The 25,285-nt window shown below is 37.8% G+C and overlaps 2 protein-coding genes across 2 annotated transcripts in view; one reads left to right on the top strand and one right to left on the bottom strand.

Moving 5' to 3' along the window:
• CWC27 (CWC27 spliceosome associated cyclophilin) overlaps positions 1-25,285 on the top strand; it is a 237,247-nt gene that overhangs the window by 149,914 nt on the left and 62,048 nt on the right. The window lies entirely within an intron of this gene.
• Positions 18,384-25,285, bottom strand: part of ADAMTS6 (ADAM metallopeptidase with thrombospondin type 1 motif 6) — a 168,685-nt gene continuing 161,783 nt past the window's right edge. The window contains exon 25 of the mRNA XM_072416361.1: positions 18,384-24,486. Within this exon, the coding sequence (XP_072272462.1) occupies positions 24,377-24,486 (110 nt within the window). The 3' untranslated portion in view covers positions 18,384-24,376. The remainder of the gene's footprint in view (positions 24,487-25,285) is intronic.

Genomic DNA, 25,285 nt, shown 5'->3' with positions numbered 1-25,285 from the left:
ATAGTCGGAGCCAGAGGCACAGGAGACCGGGAACATGCTGCAGGAGATAGTCAGAGACTCGGACATGTAACTCAAGACTGCTGGAGGTCAATGCCAGATTTTTTATTAATCAATGTTTCAAAAAGTAGAAACAAAATCTAAAAGGAGTAAAGGAAATGGACAGCACAGAGGAAGATATAGAAATATAATAATATTAGTTATAACTAATAAATACCCAGCCAGTGTAAATCATATTTTCTTCTTTTTTAGTTCTGGCAGCAGCAAGCCTATGTTTCTATACAGACAAAGCATAGATTCAAATAAAACCTAAAACTAATACAAACACTTTCAAATACAAATTAGGAACAGTTTTTCCTATCCAAAAAATATTATGTGAAAGATAAAATATCGGCCTTCCTGGCCTCCTTCTATCCCTGGCCTGTAACTGGACAATGTAGAAAAGCTTTGCTCAAACATTTTGACATTAGAGGACCCCTGCTACCATTACTATTGCCATAGCTCACAATATATCAGTATGGTGGTCAGAGGAATGGCTCTACATTGCTAGCAAGTGGGAAGAATGTCACCCCTACAGATAGCCAAAAAGATAAATGGTGCCAATTAAACTGACCTGAGAGGCACAAACGGATCATTGCTCAAGAAACCCCTAGAAATCTCTGTAGGAATCCTGGTTGAGAAATACTGCCCAGAGGAACCCTTGAAATAAGTATCAAATCCCAGGTGACCCCTACTAAATGCACTTCATTAATGCATCTTACATTTGTTGTCAGAACACCACCTTTACAGATACATTGGTGTCATGCCATTGGTGTCATGCAGGTACCAGCAAAGGGAAGACCAACCAACCAACCACAGCTCAAGGAACCCCAACAACCTTTTGAGGAACTCCAGGGTTTCATGGAACCTTGGTTAGGAATGGGTGGCATAGAAGGGATGGCAGCTTGATTAGCTCATCCTTCTGCTCTCCTTCCACAAGCAAATTCCTTGCTTGGTTCTGTGGCAAACCCAATTGTCCCCTACTGCAGCCCTCACCCCTCCTAGACTGCTGTACAGAGAACAGGTTATACCAGTTTGTTAATTTATTTAGGGAAAAGATTTAAAAGGGTACTTATAGCAATATTTAAAATATGTTTTATTGCATATTATGACTACAGTAATTGTAAATGGTATTTAGTGGGATGGGTTGGTGATTTTAGTAGAATTACTTTTACTGGGAATGTATGATTTTTTTACTCTGTTTTTCATGAAAATTAGTTTGATGATTACTATTTCACAAATTTGCATTGCCAACTTTGTAAGTTAATCACAAACCTCCGAACATGTATTGTCACCAAAATTGTTGGCATGAGAGCAGAGCAACCTTTGGGAACATGCTCCAAATAAAAAAAAAAATTAGAATTAAAATTATTGTATTTTTTCCTGTACATCAGAGTCAAAATATTGTCATGAAAACAATCATTTAAAGCTCCAGCCAACTTTGTGAGTTAATTGCAAAGCCCTGAACATACTTTTAGAAGTTCATACCTGTCCTTTCAGTTAGCTAAAACAAGGATTGAGCAACACATACAGAAAAAAGAGTGATTGCACATGCTTTGGAAATAAGTCATCTTTCTCACCCCCTAAATCCCCACATCTTGTAATTGTATCATATCTAGTGTTTATCGACAGTGTTCTTCTTTTAAGAATGCTTTGTCATTATGTACCTAACTGGCCAAGGTAGAAATCCTTCCAAGCAATTTAAACATCATGAGTTTCAGCAGAAATGTCAGTGAACTCTGGATGCTACATGAGTGTTGTTATAAAGGCCAAGGGCAAGAATAATTTACTTTTTGAAGTGCATGATGATGAACATGTTGGATGGATGTGTTTCACGCTCACTTGCATGTTCAAACTGGAAAGAAACAAAATAATATGAAGGGAAAACTGTTCCAATCTCTCTAAAGAAGTGTTATGCTTGAAAAAATAGGTGCATAACTGCTTTACATCATTCACACCCGTGTCACCTGCCACAATGTCCTGCTGTTGGTCAAGCCACATTCATCATTTGTATAAAGGAAACTATAAGCAGTAGCTGAAATCTTGTATTGTCTCATATAGTGTGCTATAGGGAACCCCAGATATTCAGCAGTCCTGTAAATCAAGTCTCTGAATTTAGGTAGAATGGGGAAGTTTTAGACCTTTAAAGGTTTTTCTCGACCTTTTTGACATGGGGGAACCCCTTGAAATAACTTTCATGTCTTCAGGGAACCCCTGCTCTAATAATTATATCCACAGCTCAGAGTATATTAGTGTGGTGGTCATTGGGAAGATTGCCCCCTTAGTTGCTGGCCAGTTAGAAGAATGTCACCCTTACAGATAGCCACAAAACCATTGGTGTCACCTAAACTGACCTCAAAGACCCAGATTGCTCATTGCTCAAGGAACCCCTAGCAACTTCTGGAGAAACCCTGGTTGGAAACACTGGGTTAGACCATTGTGACTAAGTAAGAGGAAACACGTACATTTTGAGTTGTCACCAAAGCAAGAAGTGGTCCTCCATCGGGGTTTAGACCTGTCTTGGGTTCAAGCGATCCTGTGTAGCTCCCTGCAGCTGGTACCGTGCCAGACACTCAAAAACACCACAGTGCTGGTTCTTAGCATACCATCATCTTCATATTAACAGCTGGTATTGGTATCGCTCAATGCAACCCCCTATTTATTCCCTATGGAGCTGCTGCAGGGAGACGCTACTATATAGGATCTACCAAGAGGCAGCAGTTCCCTGGCAAGAGGAAGACATAAACACACTGCAGGCACACTACAAGTCTAGAAGTAGAGTCGCAATACTTTTGTTCTGATTTTCTGAATTTTGATAGGAAGTTAAGGGAAATCTATCCAGCAGGACAGCAACAAAAACCCTTATATTGTTTTTTCATCCTTATCGACTATCTACACAATAAAATATAACTATTATTTTTACATCCCTTATTTTGAAAATTCTAAGTAGCTGTAAGAATAGGTGTAGAGGCTTCTTTCATAATTGTATTGCTTAGGTAGTTCAAACCATTCACTGCGCCATTTGCTCTCTCTTGGGTAAAAGCTAGAGCCTGGACCAAACAAATATTATGCAAGAAATGTTTTTGATCTTGAATCTTGATGTGTTCACAATCCGTGAGGGCATTTGCTGTAATAAAGGCTGGTCAAAGTCATGCTCTGGTCTTGTATCTCCCCTTTCTGTGCTGTTCTGCATGTTGCCTGTAGGGGGACATCCTTATAGGCCCCACCCACAGCTATAAGTGGCTTGTGCAGCAACAACTAATGTTTCCTTCATTTTTTTTTAAAATAATATATAGGCTTGGAATGATTTTTGGTGCATAAAATGTAGATTTTTTTACCCTTTGTGACTGTTGAGGAATATATCCAAAAAAGTTTTTGTTAGTTCAACTGTCATATCAGCACCATGGACAGAAGAACGGACAATCTGGATTGGTTGGAACCTATAAAAATTTTGGAATTAGTATAACCGTATGCTACATACTATTTATGTCCCAATAATTTCCCCTATGAGCAGTGCCAAAACTGTCACATTATTTTGCTACATTGGCGAAGAGACAATGCATGTCAAACACAGCACTTGAGTAAAACAAGAGCTTTGCTAATAATCCTGCTTGGCATTTTATTCCGTGCAGGAGATAGAACAGCCATAAAACAGCCAACTTTAATTTCTATTGTAGTTCCACTTCAGTTTAATTTTATTGTGTACTTATAAGGAACAATTAATCTAATCATAGTTTTCACTATAAATTCTGTCCTATAAATTCTACTGACCAACTATGGAGATGGATTCAAGCAAATAATGGCTTGTTATCAAACATTTGCCTGCACTTCAGATGTTCAGAAGCCAAGGTGACCTGCAGACTGAGAATATATTTAGCTTTAATTAGCATGTTTTTAAATATCTCAAAAGGCTTCAGGTTTGGATAAAAAATATTTTCCCTGGTTAGAGGACAAATGAATGAAGAAAGAGAGTCAGATAAAAAGGATAATTATGATTTTGGAAAACCAATTATTAAAATCTCATCTAAGTTTGAGCCCCGTACCAACCATGTAATGCTGAATATTGGTGGCTGGTTGCTTCTTGTCCTAAACAACTTGTTAATCTTAGCTAGGAGCCAGCTCTTCCTAAATTGTATTGGAGAAGTGCAGCTTTTCATCCAGCTATGCAGCCAGGATCATCAAAAACTTGGTTGGCTGACAGTGGCGAATGGAACTCTATTTAGTGATCCTCTGGATTTAACCTAGAAATGCTCCATAAAAGAAATACAAATATCTAAAAGCTACAGATATATTGAAAGCTCTTACCCTGCACCATGCTTATACATTTGAGATAACAGGCTTGTAGGTAAGGCGCCTGTATGAAAGTGCTGAATAACATATATTGAGCAGATGAATAATTCTAGGGCTACATCTTAGGCTATGTACACATAGCCTCAGACGAGAATCTGACATGTGTACAAGGGCCATCTGATGTCGTTTATGGATCCGTCCTGGTAGATGCACAAACGATGAAAGACGGATGGACCCTCCCCTCTCCATGGAACAGAATGGCACTGTATGAACAGCGCTCGTTTATTCATCTTTCAGCCTTTTTTCATTGGAAACAATCGTGAAGATTCGTTTCTAACGAAAAAGATCTAACGTGTGCACATAGCGTAAGAGTTAACTCCAAACTGATGTGCTGTAGAGGTTTTTTAAGTGGAACAAAAGTTAACAATAAATAGAAAAACTCTGAATAGAAAAGCTCTGTCGTGGGCTTAACCATCTTTACCCGGTCTTCTACTTTGGTCATCTTGACTGGCCAGGCCTGAAATACCATAATGCACTGGAGTTCCTGGCAGCGTTGGGTATGCCAAGATACCTGGCATAGTATATTGAGCTGTGCATGGGCACCTAGTGTACAAAAATGTAAACAGGCAGGTAGGTTTGTTTTATTGCAGAAGGGACAGCCTTAGTTGTCTGCTTGCATTTTTTTTTCCTTTGGGCAATTTTGATTATTATTTGTATACAGTTATAAGGTTTGACATATTTGGTATCCGTTTCATTGCAGATTTCATTAAAATAAAACTAGACGATCCTCCCCAAGGGTCTGAGTTACAACAATTCCTGTTATTGGATAACTTCTGTGTTTTAACCATAATGTGCAAACTTACAATGGAACCTACAACTGGCTGTTTTAGCACCCTTAGACAGACACAGCCTGCACTTGTCACCATCAGGAACCCATCCTGAGAAATGCCATGTAGCTGTCACTGGATTACATGTAGACAGAAAATGGCTGCAGAGAGGATGAAGGAGATCTGAAATACAATAAAGGATGAAAAAATGCCAACACAATATGCATTGCCTATTATACATAGCACTAAACCTAAATACCAAAAAAGCACCAGGAGGTAGTACTAACCGACAATAGAGACATGTCTAATTTGTAAAAAAAACAAACACCCTGGCTCCTGGCAGCTTTTTTGTTTAAGCACTAAACTGTACGGCCCATGTGCACCACACACAGAGAAAGCTGATGTTGCCGGAGTTACATCAACCAATAATTGAAGGGGATCACTGTTTTTAAAGAAGTATGCAGAGGAACCGGGTGTGAACATGGCGCCCTCCAAAGATGGAGTGATGGCAGGTTCTGGATCTGTCAATGGTGCAGGGTGAATGCGCACAGGTATGCGGCTTAATGCTTATGGGCTGATTAGGGCAGAAGCTCAGCACCCACCAACAAGTTTACTTCCACTTTAAAGTGAAAATAGACTTCGCTACTGGGGCCCAAGGTTTTGCTAAAATGTGCAATTATGCTCAGCATTCACCTACCTGTAAAAATGCACCCATCCAGTGATATGTCAGTTGGAATATCCTCTATCACTCTGTGCAGCTTCATCTTCCATGGCCAGGTGGGAATGACACAGCTCCCACCCATGGGGATTACTTTATCTTGGCACAGGTTTTTGGTGAGTCGGTACTTTGAGTCACTTTGTGTTTGTGCAGCTCAGTGTACACAAAAAGAAAAAGTTGAAAGGAGAATCTCTAACTTTACAGACTCTTCTGCCATGAGAAAAGCCTGCCAGCCCAGACTGTTTCTCAAGCGGGCTTTACTTACACGTTAAGCCAGCTCATAAATGTCATGTTTACATCTACCTAAAAGCATTGTGTGATAATATTGCATAATGACGGATGGTTCATGCTGACCTTACAATTCATTAATCAGAACAAACTAGTAAAAAAGAAATGAAGCAGTGTTCCAGAATTGTTTCCTAATAGTTGCAGCACATTAATTCTTTATAATCACCTAACAACTACAAATTACACAAGAAAAAAAAAGACAATAACTGATAAGTAGACATCTCATGCAAACCCATCTATAAGATATTAAAAAGCTACTTTGCCAAAAGGCCCCCTTCATTTCTCTTCATTGCTCTGTGTCAAAACAAAGATAATGCTCTATGTGAAGGAGAGCTTGTTGCTGATGCAAAATGGTTTTACTATTTCTGATATGACGCATAGAAAGAATGTAAGCATTAGATACGTTTCCAGGGCCAGGTCGCCTCGCGGGTCATAATTCAGATTGCAAAGATGACAGGAATGACAGTATTCCTAAAATTTCAATGACATCTTTATTTTCTGTTGGTATGCTGTGTTTACTTTTTAAATGAATCTTGGAATTTGTCTTCTACAGATATCAGCACATAGACCTCTGGTAGCTTGGAAACTATAGAATGACATACTATATACATGTAGCCCCTTCTCTATTCATTTCACAGTTACTGTATTGTGCTCAGTGCAGTTAAGGTTTATGGTTAAGGTGCTTTAAGGTTTACCTATCAGCCAAAAGAAAAATATCAAATCGCTAGTCTAGTCTTTGTTAGCCGGAAAACCCTTCCCTGAGTGCCTTGTGTAGTTTTACTTTTTAAATTGGTGCCAGATTTGGCCCAGAATATTTTGATATATATATATAAGCTTGAGTAGAAAGGCCTGTTTGCTGCAAAATTGGACAATTAATCTCTTTGTTGAAGCAGTGGTCTTTCTGCAGAGGTCCCAAGAGACTTCAGCATAGTTAGACCTAGATTAAAAAGTAAAATCTGATATCTTCCTTTGAGATATTAGTCTTGTGCCTAAAAGTGCATAAACAAAAAGTTTTGAAAAAGAAGGTAGTAAGGTCTCACAAGCCACTTACTCTGGATGATAACTTTAGTGTTCAGTGATCAATTATGACATTGATATATAGAATCTAATCAATGTATTACTCTAGCATGGACACTTCACTGTTTCTAAGTTATTGCTGAAAATATTGTTACTTAGACTTTCTGAACTGATATACATACTTTTCAATGCTTTGTTACACTAAATTGTCTCTATCTCCACTGAAGAAGTAAAAAGCTGAAACGCATCAGAAACTGAGATGAACCTATATATATTACATGGACTGCTTCTTGTATTTATCACTACACATGATACCATTATATCATGAACATTGCAGGTGAATTATGTATAGATCTGACTCTTTGCTCCTACCTATATATGTAAGGTATATATATTTAATTTATATTATGTTAATATATGTCATTGTTATTATGTATTTATATTATTTATTGTTTATAATATTTAAATTACTTTTGATGAATATGTTTCATTGAAAGTTTTTGTACCTGGATGTCAGATTTAGTTTTTAACAATGACAGTTTTCACTTAAGAAAGATGTATGACCAATTCTTGATCTCACATTAGCAGGGATGTATTTTTAAATTTTAGTTCTATTCACGTTTTTCTTCAATGGCATTCATTGTATTAAAACATATTCTGTATCCCTTGCAGCATATCCAATAAATAGGTTCCTGTAAAAACAAAGACATCATTTTAATGAGCACAATTTGGTACATTTTCCCTTTAAGGCGTGTCAGAGATGAGATTATATCCACTGGTTGACAAGTCTACAGTAGAATGAGTTATGCTTTATCCAGCACTACAGAACAACAAACCAGACCAAGACTATACAAAAAACCCACAAACACCTCATTAAACTTTCTGCAGAGAAACATGTTTATGCCATAACACAAAGCATGAGCCAAATTTTGCCATTTCTATATCAAATTACTTATTTAAGGCTTTCTTCTTCTCCAGCATTCATGACAGTGTTAGAGAATTGGTGGTCAAGCAACGAAGCAGAATGTGCTGAGCTGTTACTGCCATCATTAAAGCAAGCGAGGGCTAACACTATTTTATCTTAATTTGTTGTATATAAAAACAGCATGTAACAAGCTAAGAATTATCAGATCCCGGAAATCATTGAACTAGACAAAAACAGAGGTTCAGATAAAGCAGCTCAATCTATCAATTCTGCGTTTGCATGGTATGTTAAACAAGTCAGCTATTTTCCCATGTTTAATCATGTCAGTCATATGCTGCATTTTAGGTGTCAGGTTTTTTTTTTTTTTGCTGTCTATATCCCATTGGGAAAATTTTGCTTTCCTTCTTGTACTGGAAATACAGAAAGGCCGAGGAAACTGGCTCTACTTTGACAGCTGTCACTGGAATAGGTATTGCCATTGGAAGATTTCCCCTCAATTCCTGTTTTGGTGGCAACTGTAAAATGTCACCTTTTCAGTAATTGTTTTGATTTTACAGGTCTAGACGTTATGATAATTTGAAGTTACAACTCAAGCCAGCCTTGGTATTGGAAAAAATAACAATATTTAGCTTATAATAACGTTTTCTTTTTACATTTGGAAAGGTGTTCCCAATGTGTTTCTACATATCTCCTCTTGGGATTGCAGCAAAATTAGCATGAGTCCTCCACATGAGCTCTATATATTGCAAAGATAGCATACATGTTGACCATATGCTCCTAGTGCATGTACAGAAATGAACATTCCTGGTAAGAAAGTCATAGAAAAGCCATTCTCATTGAACCCTAGAGTTCCTTTAGAGATTGCTAGGGGTTCCTCGAACTGGACCTCTTATTTGAGGATGTCTGCATAGTTCCAAGCTCAACACCACTTAATAGAGCCAGTTGCATAGTTTAATGATGTTTTAAATGTCTATAAATGTGTTATTCTAGCCACCACTGTAAGGGGCGCATTCTTTTCACACCCCACCAAACTAGTTTTTTTCCACTGACCCCCAATATGTTAGTTTTAGCAGAGATCTAAAAATTATTTTAAGGGTTTCTCAGGATAAAAATTTGAAGGAGACACTTACTAATTTACCATGCTTTGTTCTGTCCAAATTTTTTTATTTAACCCCATGGTAGGTAAAAAAAATTATAATACTGTTCAGTGTCTTTCATTGATCTGTATATATCTTAGTTCTTTTTATATATATATATATATAGATATTTTTGAACTACTCATCAGATGCACAGTATAAACAATGATTAGCACTTGCCTAATATTGTGTAGATTTTTCCTGTGCTGCAAAAACAGCCTGGATGCATTGAAGCATGGACTTCACAAACTTCTGAAGGTAGCCTGGGGTGTCGAACAAGATATTAACAGCAGATATTTTAAGTCACATTGTCTCTGCCGGCTTACTTTCTTTTAGTGCATCCCTATGCCAACTCTACCAATGATAAATGATACACATGCACCCAGCCATCTACGTTATACCTCAGACCAGGCCAACATCTTCAGTTGCTCCATGGTCCAGTTCTGAGGGTAACTTGCTCATTAAAGGAACATTTGGTGGTAGACAGGATCCAGTATGAGCCCTATGAGTGGTATGGGGCTACAAAGCTCCATACACAGAAAGCTTTGATGCACTTTGTGTTCTGCCAACTATTTGAGTAATTTTTGCTACAGAAGCTCCTCTGTGGGATTGGTCTAACCCAGAGGTCAGCACACTAGGCTGGGCTCTCTCTTGAGTCTAGCCCTAATGACCCTGCCCCCCACCAGGAACAGCCCCTGAAGGGAAATCCCTATCCTTGGCAGTGCTTACGGAGGGGAGGGAATGTTCCCTATTTACCCTGGCGGCGGAAGTGTTAACGCCGGCCATGGTAAATAGGGAACAAAGACACAACAAGGAGGCTCAGGAGCCGAATGCGGCTCCGGAGCTCTGGTTTGTTGTGGCTCCGCAGCGAGTTGCTGGCCGGTATTACTCCGGATTGGCCAGGCTGGCCGGTATTACGCTAGGCTAGGCCATATCTAGCCTAAAGGCCGAAATTTGCCGACCTCTGATCTAACCTTTGGTTACCCATAACCTTGTTGCTGGTTCACAGATTGTCATGCCTTGGACAACTTTTGGTAGGTTCAAAGTACTGCAAAGTTGTGAGTTTAGCTCAGCCAAGGCTATTTATCTACAAGGAGGCTTACAGTACATTATGTTAGATCATATTATAGTGGAACAACTTCTGCACATTAATTAAAGAAGCTTTTAACTGTTCATACTAAACAAAGACATCAATCTATTTCCGGCTAGATCAACTTTCAAGTGCATTTATTTGATATGGCATTAACATGTGATCAGTATTGATTGATGTATACTTGATTCTGTTTTAAAAACAGTGTTTTATATACAATTAGTATCCTCAAAAAAGTCTCCTTTATTTCTGTACTTTAATATGCTCAGTTTGAATTGCCATTTACTAGAACAAAAAGATGTCCAGGTCATGCAAATGTTTTTCTGAAGGATGGAAGTTATAGAACCTAAGCAATCATTTGTTATTTCTTTCATGGTAACTTTTCTAGGCCATGTTAGAAACGCCAAAAACATAGCATGCTTAGCTTGAAGATTATTGGGTCAAAATTAGGGTAAAAACTTACTGATTTACCATGCTTTGTTCTGCACTATGTCTGTTTTTGGATGTGGCTATCTTGATATATACAGGGCTTTGCTTCCTCGGGTCTAAGCTTTCAGCAAGAACAGGATACAGCACAATAGTGACATCACCAAATCTCCTAAAATGTAGGGGATAAATTACAAAGCAGTAGCATGGCTACACTGTGGCCATACAGAGTAGACTAAATATGGTCCAGTTGCTTGTATTCTACTCCCCCCCCCNAAAAAAAAAAAAAAAAACACACTAGAACCAAAGGAAGTATTACTTATGTCAGTTACATTGATGCAGTATGTAGGGGTCTGGTTTCTATTAGGTTCAATGACCACAGACCCAGCACACTTTAATTTAATGACACTTTAGTGCATTGCTGGTACTTGATTGCCGCCAGGGCTGAGGTTCTAAATGGCAGATGTGCCAACTTATCAGACCTTAGGGGAAGGATGTTCCCCAGTGAAGGAGCACTTTAAACTGTATAGCGGTCAAGATAAATATCCAAGGATGTTGTTGGAGGAAACAATATGGGAATCTGAACCAAAAGATTAAGTCAGGGCAGGTGGGGTTCTAGCAAGGTCAGGTTCAAGCAAGCAATCAAATCCAAGAAGTATAGAGTTAACATGGATGAGATGGATTGAGAACAGACCAAAGCCGGGAATAGAATCCAACTGGAAGACAGGAACTAAGCTATGTCTTGAGAACCGTGAAGACTTAAGGGACAGGATAACAAGAACCATGGGACTGCGACAAGGCTACAAGGTGCCAGAGTCACACAGATGCACATCCCAGCTTAGCAGTACAATGGACTGGTACAATGGAAGGCATGTTCTTAGCCATTCTCATGCATGTACAATCAGACAAGACTGTACTGTAGAAATCAGTATCAACAGAAATAGGAAATTGACCAGCAGAGTTACCAGTTGGAATAGCAGCAAATACCACAGGTGGAGAGTAAACAGAGCACAAGTTTCTGGCACAATATTGATGGTGGGGGCCAGATAGCTCTCCTGCTATACCACTAGCATGGTGAAACAAACTACAGCTAATTCAATATGTCTTGTCGATTAGTAGCTTCCAAAACAAAACAAATAAGTAATATGTACAGATCCAAAAGGCTTGTTTACTTAAAATTCTAAAATGTTTATACCAAAGTTCTTTAAAGCCCAGCTCCAGACTAAACATTTGTTTTTAGTTTTGGGCAGATTAGTGGATTTTAATGTTGTCTTTGAAGGAGAAATTTCTTTCCTTATTTTGTGAGAGACTAGGGGTCAATAGGACAGGACAGTACAGACAATTTAAACCTTACAGAATCTTATTGCTCCTACTGCTCTCTTCAGAGACAAATATCCTACTAGCCTGTTAGCTAGGGAGTTTGTCTTTCCCCCCTTTACAACTTTTTTCATGCACTGCTAAAGTGCTTTCTTGGCTTGGCGGATACATAGGTAGGAAAAAACATGATGGATGCAAGCTTAAAAATTGGAAAGCATGTTTCAATGAGAAATTGAGTTGGTTACTGTGCCTGTGGAAGCAACAGCTTATCCATGAACTTACTGTATACCACCAATGGATTTCTCCATTGCTAACACATGTAAGATTAAATATTTTGTACCACATGACCAGAATTTGTATTGACCCTAATGGGTTCCAACATTTGGTTAAAGATATGAAATATAATAAAATGTATTCATATAACAAAAAAATATGACATAATATATGTAAGGTTTTAAGAATTTTGCACCTGAAAAAAACTTTTACCAGATTATCAAGAACTTGAAGTTGGGAGGTTCAGTTGTGTTGAAGAAGGCTTTAGGATGTCCAAGAGTGTCCAGCAAGGACAGTCTCCTCTCAAGGAGCCAGGCATTGAATTGTGTTGCCACAAGCACAGAGCTTGCATGGAGGTTAGCACTAGGTCACAGGTTTGAATCCCGGCCAGGACAATATCTGCATGGAGTTTTGTGTGTTTTTCTCCAGTACCCAGCCCAGTTACTCTCTTCATCTCCATCTTCTACCTGTCCACTTGAACACAATTTCCTCCGACTTCGTGCCTATTCCTCCACCCTAGCTTTGGCACTAACTGAACTATTCAACCTCTCCCTTTCTACTGGTATATACCCCTCCACTTTCATACATGCCATAATTCTCCCTATCCTGAAGAAACACTCATTAGACCCCTCCATACCTTCTAGCTACCGCCCTATCTCCCTTTTCCCATATGTTTCCAAACTTCTTGAGCGACTTGTCTTCAAAAGATTCACCCATTACCTGAGCACCAACTCTCTCCTTGACCCCCTCCAGTCTGGCTTTGGAGCTGCCTATTCCACAGAAACAGCTCTTACTAAAGTGGCCAATGACCTCATCGAGCTAAGTCGCAAGGCAACTTTTCCCTCCCCCTTCTCCATAAACTTTCCTCTGCTTTTGACACTGTTGATCACCCCCTTCTAATACAAATCATGCGCTCCATTGGTATCAGTGACACTGCTCTCTCTTGGTTTGCTTTTGGTGTTCCCCAGGGATCAGTCCTTGGATCGGTTCCCTTTATCTGTACTCCTGCTCACTCGGTAGGCTTACAGTACCATCTGTATGCTGATGACACTCAAATCTTTCTGTCCACCCCTGACTTTTCTCCTTCAGTCCTGGATAAGGTCTCATGCTGCCTGTCAGCCATTTCATCATGGATTTCCAACCAATTCCTGAAACTCAACCTGGATAAAACGGAACTCATCATCTTCCCCCCCTCAAAATCCAAATTACCCCCTGAAATATTCCTAACTGTTTTTCGGCCCTCCCCTCAGGCACATTGTCTTGGTATCGCCTTGATTCTTCCATCTCTTTTACCCCCCATATTCAGAACATTTCCAGGTCCTGTCTCTTTCACCAAGCAACATCACCAAAATCCACCCCTACCTGTCCCCAGAGACCACCAAACTCCTTGTACACGCTCTTATTATCTCTCGTCTGGACTACTGTAACCTCCTCCTTTCTGCTATTTCACCAACCCGACTCTCTCCTCTACAATCTATTACACTGATCATCAAACATTTTCTTGCCAAACAGATTAAAGTCATTTTAGGTTATGTTTGAAGCACAGATTCTAAATATGGTATTGGTTTTGCTAGATTGGCTCTAGTTTTTGAAATAATTACCTCAATAATAACCTCATAGAAATTGAATGAAACATGAAAATTAAGCAAAATTAAACCAGATATGCCTACGTATACAATTTTTTTTTTTTTTAAATACTTATTACTTTTAAATACTGTCAATATATTCTATATTCAGTATTTTTACAGAACTAATCACAAAGAAGTCATTGAAAAACTCAGTTTGTATGATTTTATTTTATGCTGATGATCAGAACAGTCTTGTTGAAGGCTCCAGCAGTAGTCTGCCATCATGTGTCTATCCCATCTGCCCTGATACCTTTCTTCCATCACCTTTATATCTTGATGGAACCTCTCCCCTTGTTCCTCACTGAAATCGCCAAGGTTTTCTGGAAATGTTTGCAAATGGCTATGGAGATAGTATGCCTTTATACTCATAGTAACACCCACATTTTTAAAGTCTAAGAACAAGTTTTGTAGCAGTTCTTGATAATTTTGTGCTTTATGGCTACCCAAGAAGTTCTTGACAACCATGACATAGCTGTGCCAGGCAGAAGCTTCAGTATCAGTCATGTAATTTGTGAAATTTAAATCATTTATCAGTTTCCAAATCTGCGGTCCATCAAAGATTCCTGCTTTTAATTTTTCAGTACTCAATCCAGGGAAGAATCTACAAATGTATTTGAAGCAATCACCGTCCTTGTTCAGAGCTCTAACAAATTGCTTCATTAATCCCAACTTTGTGTAGTGGAGGGAGAATGATTTTGTCAACCATTGGCTTGTTAATAATGTTCGCTGCACCTTTTTTCATGTTTTCCCTTGGAAGCCATGTCACTTTTTTCCAGTGGTCCTGCTTTGCTCTACTATCCCACAAGCAGATGAAACATGGGTACTTTGTGTGTCCACTTTGCTGTCCAAGTAGGAAGTTCACCATTTTTAAATCAACACATATGGACCATTGGTGTTCATGATAGCAAAGCTTTTGTAAGACCATTTTGATATTTTTATATTCTTCTTTAGGTTTTGTTGAGTGACCAATTGGAATTGATGCATAGCAGTTGCCATTATGCAGTAAAACAAATTTCAGATTTCAGAAACAGATTGTTGTTGGTAAAATCGTCTATTCCGATTCCTGTATCACAAGAACTAGAGCCAATTCAATGAAACTGATGTAATTTCTGGATTCAGCAGACCTGAAATACACTAAATATATTAAAAAAATCGATGGCAAAGAAAAAAGCTGTTTTTATGAATGCTGCAGCCAGACTCATCCATCCTTCCCACTGCTCCTCTTCTGCTGCATCTCTTTGTAGTTCCCTTCATTGGCTTCCATTTCATCTTAGAATCAAACTCAAGCTCCTGTGCCTTGCCTTCAAATCCCTCATACCCTCATCACACGCACGGCTCCAAGGCTTTTCTAGAGCTGCCCCAACCGTCTGGGATGGTCTTCCTCGTCTTATTTGGCTTGCTCATACTTTCTGCCCATTCAAAAAAGCACTCCACCCATCTTATTCTGCCTTTTGAAACCATCACTACTTCCCACCACTACATATCTCCCCTCCTATTGTGTGTTACTTCCCCCACCTCCTAGATTGTAAGCTCTTTGGGGCAGGGTCCTCTCCTCCTGTGTCTCTGTCTGTATTTGTCTGTCATTAACCCTATTTAATGTACAGCGCTGCATATAAATTGACGCTATATAAATCCTGTTTTATATTAATAATCCCAAAAAACATTCAGTTAGGTTATTCGGCTTCCCCTAAATTGACAATGGAAATTACATTTGACTATGGTGGGGCATTAGATTGTGAGTTCCTTTGAGGGACAGTTAGTGATATGACTTTGAATTTGTAAAGCTCTGCGTAATATATTAGTGCAATATAAACACTAGTAAATAATATTGACAGCAGGTGGGTGTGAGTGCATCTACACACAAAGTGAGACAAGACTTTTGGACAAGGGAGTTTGTTCATTCACAATTCTACCCAAGAACACTGCCATGAATAAAGAATGATATCAAAACTGTCTTGAAAAGCAACTTCTTTCAACAATCCAAATGCAATTTAGTGATGATCTGTGTGTTTTGCATTATGTTGGAGCACCATATCATAGGGCAAAGTGATCAAGAAGTGACCCATGGTCAGGGAATTCCCCAGATCTTAATGACATTGAGAATCTGTGATCATTTTATATGTATAGACCCAGATAAATTCAAGTTTTTGTATTAAAAGAATCTAACTCATAACACAATCAATGTTTCTTACTGTACTGTACGACATCATCTTTTTTTCTTCTTAATATTATTATTTCTATACCATGCACAGCAGCCTGCACTTTGATTTTTGCTGCTTATTTTTCACGCATAATTCTTGGGGGGATACCCATGAGAACATGGGGAGAAAGTGCAATTCAAGGTTTTTTTTAATCAGTGTAGCTTTGTAACAGAGACTGAAATTATATGTTCATGCACACTGTTACAGCCCATGATGATATTGGGAGTTATACTGACATGGATGTGGATTGTGCACGTGGGCATTTTTTTAACTTTAATCCTCTGGCACACTGTGGGATGAATAATTAGTGGATGAAATATCAGAAACAAAAGTCCAAGCATGTAACACCCAAGTAGAGTTTTGCACATTGAACTTTTTATTGTCTTTTTATAAGGAACTGTGCTTGTTCCATTTGTATGTTTAGGAGCACGGATGGCTGTTCAAAATATACATTTTTTGTAATCTGAAATGAAGGTTAAATGTGGACTTTTGTAGATATAAAATACACCATTTAATGCAGCCAAGTATTTTTAATTACATATTAAAATAACTTATTTTAATATAAGTATATGAGTTTTACTTGACAACTTGGCAATGTTCTCTACCGCACTGCCGACAAGGAACAGTATATAGAGCAGGGAGCAGAGAGATGGCTTCATGAGCTTACTGTGCTCTTGCACTGTCCACTCAGCAGGCTGAGGGTTGGGAGAAGAGAACACCACTATATTCCTTCTACGGCCTGTAACAGGGCAAGTTGCATCAGCCATCTAACTCTGCTGTGTGAATTTCAGGACTGGGTTGAAATACATACATACAAAACTTTTGGCTAAAAAAAGAAGTGCTCATATCTGTGTATTTAGCAGTTGCGAGTTCAGCTTTAAAAAGACAGCCTAAGCTGTCCTGAATAATCTGATGGTTTAAAGGAAACCTGTAATGGCAGTGGAATATATTATAATTGCTGACTTTCTGGTCTTCATCCTGATTCTTTGGCATCACACAGAGTCACAAGTAAAGTATCCAGATCAAGTTTGACTTCACTTTGGCTACACAACTTGATTTGTTACAGGATTGTTCTAGGTCACTAAGCACCTTTGATCACTCCTTCCCACCTATGCACATTTTGGAAGGATGAGTATATGCAAACTGGTAACCTTTAAAGCATTCTGAAAATTGTGGGGCCAAATCACAGCTATGCAATGTATTAATAAAGATGTATCAGTGTTATCAGTTATGAAGCACTTCACTAAAACAAGTCAATTTGTAGGTCTGTTCTGTTGTGTTGGCAGCTCATGCAAATACTGTAACATCCTCCTCTCTGGTATTCCACTAACCCGACTCTCCCCTTCTCTTCTGCTGCATCTCTTTGTAGTTCTCTTCATTGGCTTCCATTTCACCTTAGAATCAAATTCAAGCTCCTGTGCTTTGCCTTTAAATCCCTCCACAGTTCTTGTCCCATCTTTCTGACCTGATAGAAAAATACTCCCTTAGCCGCGCTCTTTGCTCCTCCAATGACCTACAACTGATTTCCTCACTCATAACCTCATCACACGCACGGCTCCAAGACTTTTCTAGAGCTGCCCGACTCTCTGGAATAGTCTTCTTTGTCCTACTAGGTTTACTCCTTCTTTCTGCTCCTTTAAAAGAGCACTCAAAACCCAACTTTTCCAACTTGCCTGTCGTCTTTAAACCCTCATTACTTCCCACCATTCAATGCCTCCCTCTCCTATTGTGTAATACTTCCTCCACCTCTTGGATCGTAAGCCCTTCTTGGCAGGGTCCTCTCCTCCTGTGTCACTGTCTGTGTTTGTCATTTGCAACCACTATTTAATGTACAGCGCTGTGTAATATGTTGGTGCTATATAAACATGTTTATTATTATTATTATTATTATTATTATTATTATTAATAATAATATTAATAATAAAGGACTGCCTCAATGGAGACACACCTCACAGAATAGGGCGCACATCAATTGAAAAGATGAATGTGCATGGGCCCTCAATAAACTACCTGAGGAGTGACCACAGAACATAACCTTAAGTTAAAGGATAGAAAAGTTTGGCCATATAATTCTTCTTGAAAGTTCCTGCTTTTATTTTACACATATTTTGTAGTTTTCTTTTCCTTGTTTAAAGGTATTGGCAGGGGAGTGTAACTGATTTACAGCTCTTTTTTTTACTATAATCAAACACAACAAATGGAGAACAGGTGTTAGGAAACAAAGTAATAAATTAGAATATAATTTACAAAAAAGCCAAACATTTTAGTAACAGTGTACCAAAGTAATACTGAATACAACATAAAAAGCAACTACTCACACTAATACATGGGTATTTCCATTCTGCAAAGTTAATAAGTATACGACTTTCATTCGATTAATAAAGACGATAATGAAATCAACCATTTTGGAAGAAGTATGCACCAGTTCACCAAGAGTTCAACATTTGCCAAACCTGGAAGTTTTAGCACCAAAATTATGTTTTTGTTCTCTGCACAATACTTCCATTTCATAATATTATTTGGCCCTTGAACCCAATGAAATTTGGAGCATATTTTTAATTTGTTTGGAAGTATGATGAAAAACTATAGCTTTTGTACCATACTACGATTCTGTAGCAGCAGCAATTTTTATTATGTATAACATTACAATATTGGATAACAGCTAATCTATTTGATTTTATTGACATATTATTGCTTTAAAGCTGAACTCTAGGAAGATGTAAAAACAAATTAATGAAGCTCTGTATTATTGACACATCATTTTTTTAAATACAAGCAGTGTAAGTGATGCAATTTGACTTTCAGCCTCTTGCATTAGAGCTCAGAGTACAGGAGGGAGAAGCAGAACAAGGAGTCAATCAGATGTGCTGCAGTGCAGGTGGAGTGAGCAATGAAGGACAGATGGGCTAATCGGTGTGGTGCTTCTCTTTACACTGTCCAATCACTTGCTTGGGAAGGAACAAGACCTGTATGTATTGCTCAACTGCAGCAGAGAAAAAAATTCAGGTGTTCTGTCTTGCCGGACAAGGCTCTGTGGCTGAGCTATGTGAATCTAAGAACTGGATGCAGAGAATTACAAACCCATTTCTGCATTTAGATATTTGCCTGGAGTTCAGCTTTAATTATAAACCTTTTACTTTTATTTGTATTTCTAAATTGGTGCAGCTTTATTGGATTATAAACATCTTGGTCTATTACGTAGCACCGAGGAAATAGCAAAATATAATGGTATAAACAATTCATATCCCTTTCATTTGAGGTAAAAATAATTTTCCAACTTTAAACATGTTATTACCTAAAAAAATACAATAATTATAATATTAAACTCCAATAAATGCAAGTGTTCCCTCATGTCACAAATGATATTCTTTACATCAAGGCTGGATACATCTACAGCACCAAATCGTAAAACAAGCAACCTTATCAAACCTATTTAAGCCATTGTGCCAAGAGGTAGCATTGTAAAATTTCAGATTGTCACAAATTGTGTATGTGCATGGAACTACTGCAATTTATTCGCTATATTCTCTCTGCTGATTCACATTAGTTTATACATAGAGTGAACAGAAAACATTTAGTAGCTCACTTTCCTTAACACACTTCAATAGTTACAAGCATTGATGGATAAGATGTGTTTCCGATGGTTGGTATGGTAGTGAGGACTCAACATTCAGGACAGAAATTATTTAGTGTCAAATATACGATTTTATATTGTGTGTACAGTGGACCATGCTAGAACATAATAAGTGATTTAGTTTAAAATAAGAAAAAAAGTTATCTATGTAGCCCGATCTTTAAAGGGTAAGTCCAACCAAGAAGGAAATTTAGGGTTAGTAGATACTGAAAAGTTAAACCACCTGAAAGTCTCTGTTGTGGTTGTGTTGGCAGGTGTGGACATTGGCCAAGGCATCACAAGTGGATTCACATATGCCGTTAGATTTTATAGCATTTTCATTTAATCAGAATGAACAAGAATGGACAAAATTGAAGGATGGATAGTAGACCATGGTAATTAAGGTTTTTGGACTGTACATTTTTCAGATATGGAAACATTCAATTTTACTAATGGCAAATTTTGCCTGGTGGAGGGGAGGTTTTGTTACTTATTTTTTTATGTTTTTGTAGAGTTGTAGTTTTGGCAAAACAGTAGCTCCAGAATAGTTTGAAAATAGCTGGGCACCGTAAAACTAATCTTTCCTTGTTACTTAATATGCTATTTTATGTACTGTATTTATTCGTGTGGAGGCCAATGTCTTGGTGTAAGCAGAGCCTTGCTTTCTTATGCCAGAGCCTCCAGAACATGAACAGTGAGCATCCAGGACAGTGAAAACTGTCGGTGCTGGATGTGAACTATAGCAGAAATGTGGCTATGGGATCTTGGTAGGCATAACTGTGCAGAGGGTGATTTGGGTTAGTTTAAATCAGGGGAGGGACTAGATAGCTGCACTGTGTCTAAAAAAGCAGTTATCCCTTAAAGTCAGTCCCTAAAAAAAATCTTGAATTTAGGGACTGTCACACAGCTTTCACTATTGACTCCAATGCACTTTCCAAAAGTATTGCCAAAATTTGCCAATAAATTTAGGGAAATAGAAATTCTCCGTTTCCCTCATTTCCAATTGCCACTGGAGGCTACAGTAGATGTGAGAGGTCAGGAATCGACCCATCAATCTATTCCAAAAACAATCATCTTGGATGGACTGACCCTTTATGTATCTGAGGCAACTGGTACCATTTTATTTTTCAATGCAGTTTTTAAGTATGAAATATTTGGTAAACTGGGCATGACAGTGAAAGTCTATATTCTGTAAAAAGTATCACATTATATTAGCATTACTTTCTATCTTGAATGTACTGTTCACTTAGTTCTATCAATCTGTTTTACTTTGAATAACACAAATGTCCCACATCCCAACCTCATGGCATTGCCATCATAACAAATAAACATCTTAAAAAAGGAAGGACTTTACATCACACTTCCAGAACACCAGAAAACGCGAGCAGTGTCAATCATCCCTAATCCTCTGTTTCAGCATGATGGCTGCCAACATAATTATGAGAGATATGAGAGATATGTTACACTGTAATAATGTTACCCTATTGTATATATGTGCCTAAGATTATGGAGTAAAACAAAAAGGGTTAAGTAAGGGGCCTATTTATAAAGATAAATAAAAAAAAGTTTTTTTCAAAAATTGTCTCTAAATTCCAATAGAAACTGAAATGAAAATTTAACAAGAAAATAAAAACAACAGGTCAATAAAAAATAAGCTATTTTAGGAGTTTAGCATCTCTACATAAAAACGGATTTAGGTATAATTTTTAGTTTTTAGTGAAGAAAATATTTTACTTGGTAATTTCTACTTTATGAAAAAAAAAAAAAAGAAAAAAATAAGTAAGGAGAACAAAATTCTAACTTTGTTGGAAACAATGGAGATGATAAATCCCCAGAAATAGGAGAACTGACAAAGTTAATGTTCACTTAGCATAGTAAGTATGGGGAAGCTTAGGGTATTACTATGCACATGTGACAGTAGATGGGGGTCTATTTATTTGTGAATTGGGTCTAAACATAAATTTGAATTTAAATGAATAGTTTCTCTCTAGGAGGTTGCATTTACTTGTGATAAAAAAGTGGATTTCTCTCTCTCTCTTTTGTTTTTGTAATATAGTACGGCTTTATGTTGTACGTTTTTTGTATGTTGTTCTATAGGGTTCATTTGTGTTGGGTTCATGAATTTTTTTTTGTTTTTTAAGTTTTTTTCCAAAAAAATCAATAAAAATGAACTTAAAAAAAAATATGGGGAAGCATTGTTCACTTTGAATGACTCTAAGTGAATGACTGGATTGAACATAACTTTTACTGTATTTACTAAGCAAAGTGAACAAACATTAAGCCATGTAAATATTCCTTTAGTAAATCAATCACAAAATGATTGTTAAAAATTACAAAAATGTAAATTGTGTTCTTTACAAACTGGCCCCAAGCAGTGTACTTTCTCTATTGTGTAGACTAACAACGTGGAAGGTAAAATACCTAATTATATCTATAACATAAAAAGTCAGTATCATTCTATAATTTCTTCCACAATACTATTTAATTTTGTCAAAGGTAGCCTCTGCAAGCCTTTGTGTCCTGCTGCATGCAGCCTGAATGGAGAATGTAAAATTTGTGTTTAAGACATATGGGAAATGTGCATTTGGAAAGCTTCTTATATTGGATAGAGACTGCAGGATAGAAATTAAGGACATTTTATATACATCTTTAACAAAAACTACATCACTAAATATTGTGCAAGAAAGGTGCAAAAGTCAGACTGTTAACAGGTGCACCAGAAAAAAAAACAAACAAACTATAAAACTACCTCCAAATCACAAACTGATCCACACGTTGCACAAATGAAATAAAGTGCGTTAAGACAAACATACATTTTCTTTGCAGCAAGTTTGCTATCATAACGTACTATGGAGTATTTTAGAAAATATCCTCTCCTATATTTCTAAAACAAGTTTACATATTTTCTCATGGATCTTTTATAGCCTGTATTAGAAATATGACCAAACAGTACATATCGCAGAAAGTGAGGTGTTAATGTGTGATAATTTAATATAGTTTATGGAAACATTCAGGTGGACTGATATCTAGAATCTAAACGTGAATAAAATGTTTGCTGATGCGTTTCACATTTTGGATTTCTACTGTTTACAGCCCAATTGAACTTTTACCTTAATCAACAAAATACATTCTAGGTGCATCAAGGTTTGTAAAATTTTACAGTTTGTATAGAAAACAGCTACAATGAGGACAAGCTGGTCATCTGCTAAATATTATATAATAAGGACCTAATCTATAAACTGAAGCAGAGGGTTCACTGCAGAAATATGACCCGTCCCCTGCTTAGTCAGAACAGAGCTTTTTATCCAGCAGAAATAACAGATCAGCAGATTGGATATCTATGGCTCTGACTCAGAAAGAGGCGGGGTCAGACCTTTGCAGAAAGATGGCTGCTTCTATACAGGTAGCACTGGTCCTTCCCAACAGCATGCTTGTAAATTAACACTTTGTTCTATTTAAGCTGAGGCTGTTTCTAAAAATGAACTGTAAGACTTTGCATGTTTTGTTTTGAAGCACCTAAAAAGTAACTGAACATTCATTTGAGCTGGACATAATTATGTAAATTGGAGATGGTTTGAAATATTGATTCAGCATCTGGCAGAGGACAATGGAAAGGCCAACATCATAATAACTATATTAAAAACTGTTGATCCTCCCATTACACTATGTAGTGGACAGACATTAAAAAGACACAGAAAATACAATATCTTGTAATCTTTAAAAACCTGTTTTAAATATATTTATATTAACTAAATAATAAGAAAGATAGCACCAATGACAACTGCTCTTATGCTTTTTTTTCACATTTGTAAAATTGGCGGATTGCAGGCAATGTGTTTTTTCTCTTTTTATCGAAGGACAGTCATGATATTGCAAGCTGTACTGATACTAACTTTGACTGAAGAAGTAGACCTGCAGCTGTATGCATGTGTCACTGACGCAGCTCTGAATACTGACAATTGTATACCTTTTATATATGTTATTTGCTTCACAGCAGTATTACAGAAAAAAAATGCTGAAGAATTTAGGCAGAATAACAAAATACACTTACTTTAGTTTTGATTTATAATTGCTTCTTAAATAACATTTCAAAGCCCATTTTTATAAGTTAAACTTCTGGTGCCGTAAAACTGGGATAAAATATTTATAATTTTTTAGGTATGAAGAATTTCTCTCTCTTTTTTTTTTAAACCAAGTCCTATCAGCATTTGAAAAAAAAAAGTTTTAAATACAGTTCGATTCAGTGTCATTTTGCAAGTTCATAAGAAAAAAAAATCGTACAAGGAGGTAAGCTTGGTGATTGGTGTAGTGACAGCACAGCTGTTCTAAAGTCTGCTGCGTTTTAGTAGCATGCTGCTAGCTTCCACAATCGGCGGCCTCTCCTCCTTGCTGTTGTGTCCAGTACTTTGGATAAAAATTTCACTTCACAGAAGTTAAATAGCGTGGGGATCCTGTCAGTTGGGGCTGACAAAGTGGTTATGTTTTACACAGGATTCAAGGACGCTTCAAGGACATGTCCCTCCTCTGTCTGTCTGGTTAGTGGGCCATCCACAGATTGAACACTGCTCTGTTCGTTATGTTGTGGGGTGGGTCAGTGTCCTTGGCATGTTTTACAACACATCTGTCTGAAGTAGGCTCGGCTACAAAATTTGAACTTCAGCACCAACGGGCAGTAAGCCACTTTGTTCACATCTTTGCACTCTGTTCAGGAAAGAAAACACAAATTAGAACAGAATAATAATAATAGTAATAATTTACACATTATGTAAATGTCAGGGAGGAAAATTGTAGAATTATTATTTGAAATAAAAAGTTTGCTTTATGTTTGAAACCATAGTATTAGAAGAACCATAATAGAGGCGTTTCACACCTTTGCAATATAATGCGTTCTTTGATGTGATATATAGTCCACCAAGTTCAACCATTAAGGAAATAAACATATCCCAGATAAAAACCCTGTGGATGTGGTTAATCCTGAGCAGGGGTCAGCAAACGTTTTTGGCTACTAGGCCAATTCAGGAAGTCAAGAAGGCACACTAGGCCAGACGCTCTCTCGAGTCCCACACTGATGGCTCCGCCTCCCACCAGGAATGCCCCTGAAGGGAAATCCCTCTCCACCACAATGCAAACGGAGGAGAGGAAATGTCCCCTTACCCCGGCCGTGGAAGTGTTAACGCCGGTGGTGGTAAATAGGGAAGGGAAGCATAACAAGAAGGCTCAAGAGCCGCGGGTTTCCCACTCCTGCAGGAATTAGGCTGATCGATCAGGGGGGCGTTAGGCCAGAACGGACTACTGGCTAGGCCGTATCTGGCCTAAAGGCTGGAGTTTGCCGACTTCTGATCTAGAGGAAGGCAAAAAAAAAACCCTGGTTCAATTTGCTCCAACAGGGGAAAAAATTCCTTGCTGATTCAATGAAACAATCAGATGTTCTCTAGATCAACGGTCTGTTATCTTTACTTTAAAGCTTTAATACCCAGTTATATTCTGTGCTTCTAGAAAA

The sequence above is a fragment of the Pyxicephalus adspersus genome, chromosome 6, assembly GCF_032062135.1.
Source record: "Pyxicephalus adspersus chromosome 6, UCB_Pads_2.0, whole genome shotgun sequence".
Taxonomy (NCBI): Eukaryota; Metazoa; Chordata; class Amphibia; order Anura; family Pyxicephalidae; genus Pyxicephalus; species Pyxicephalus adspersus.
This window is presented reverse-complemented; position numbering and strand designations above follow the sequence as displayed.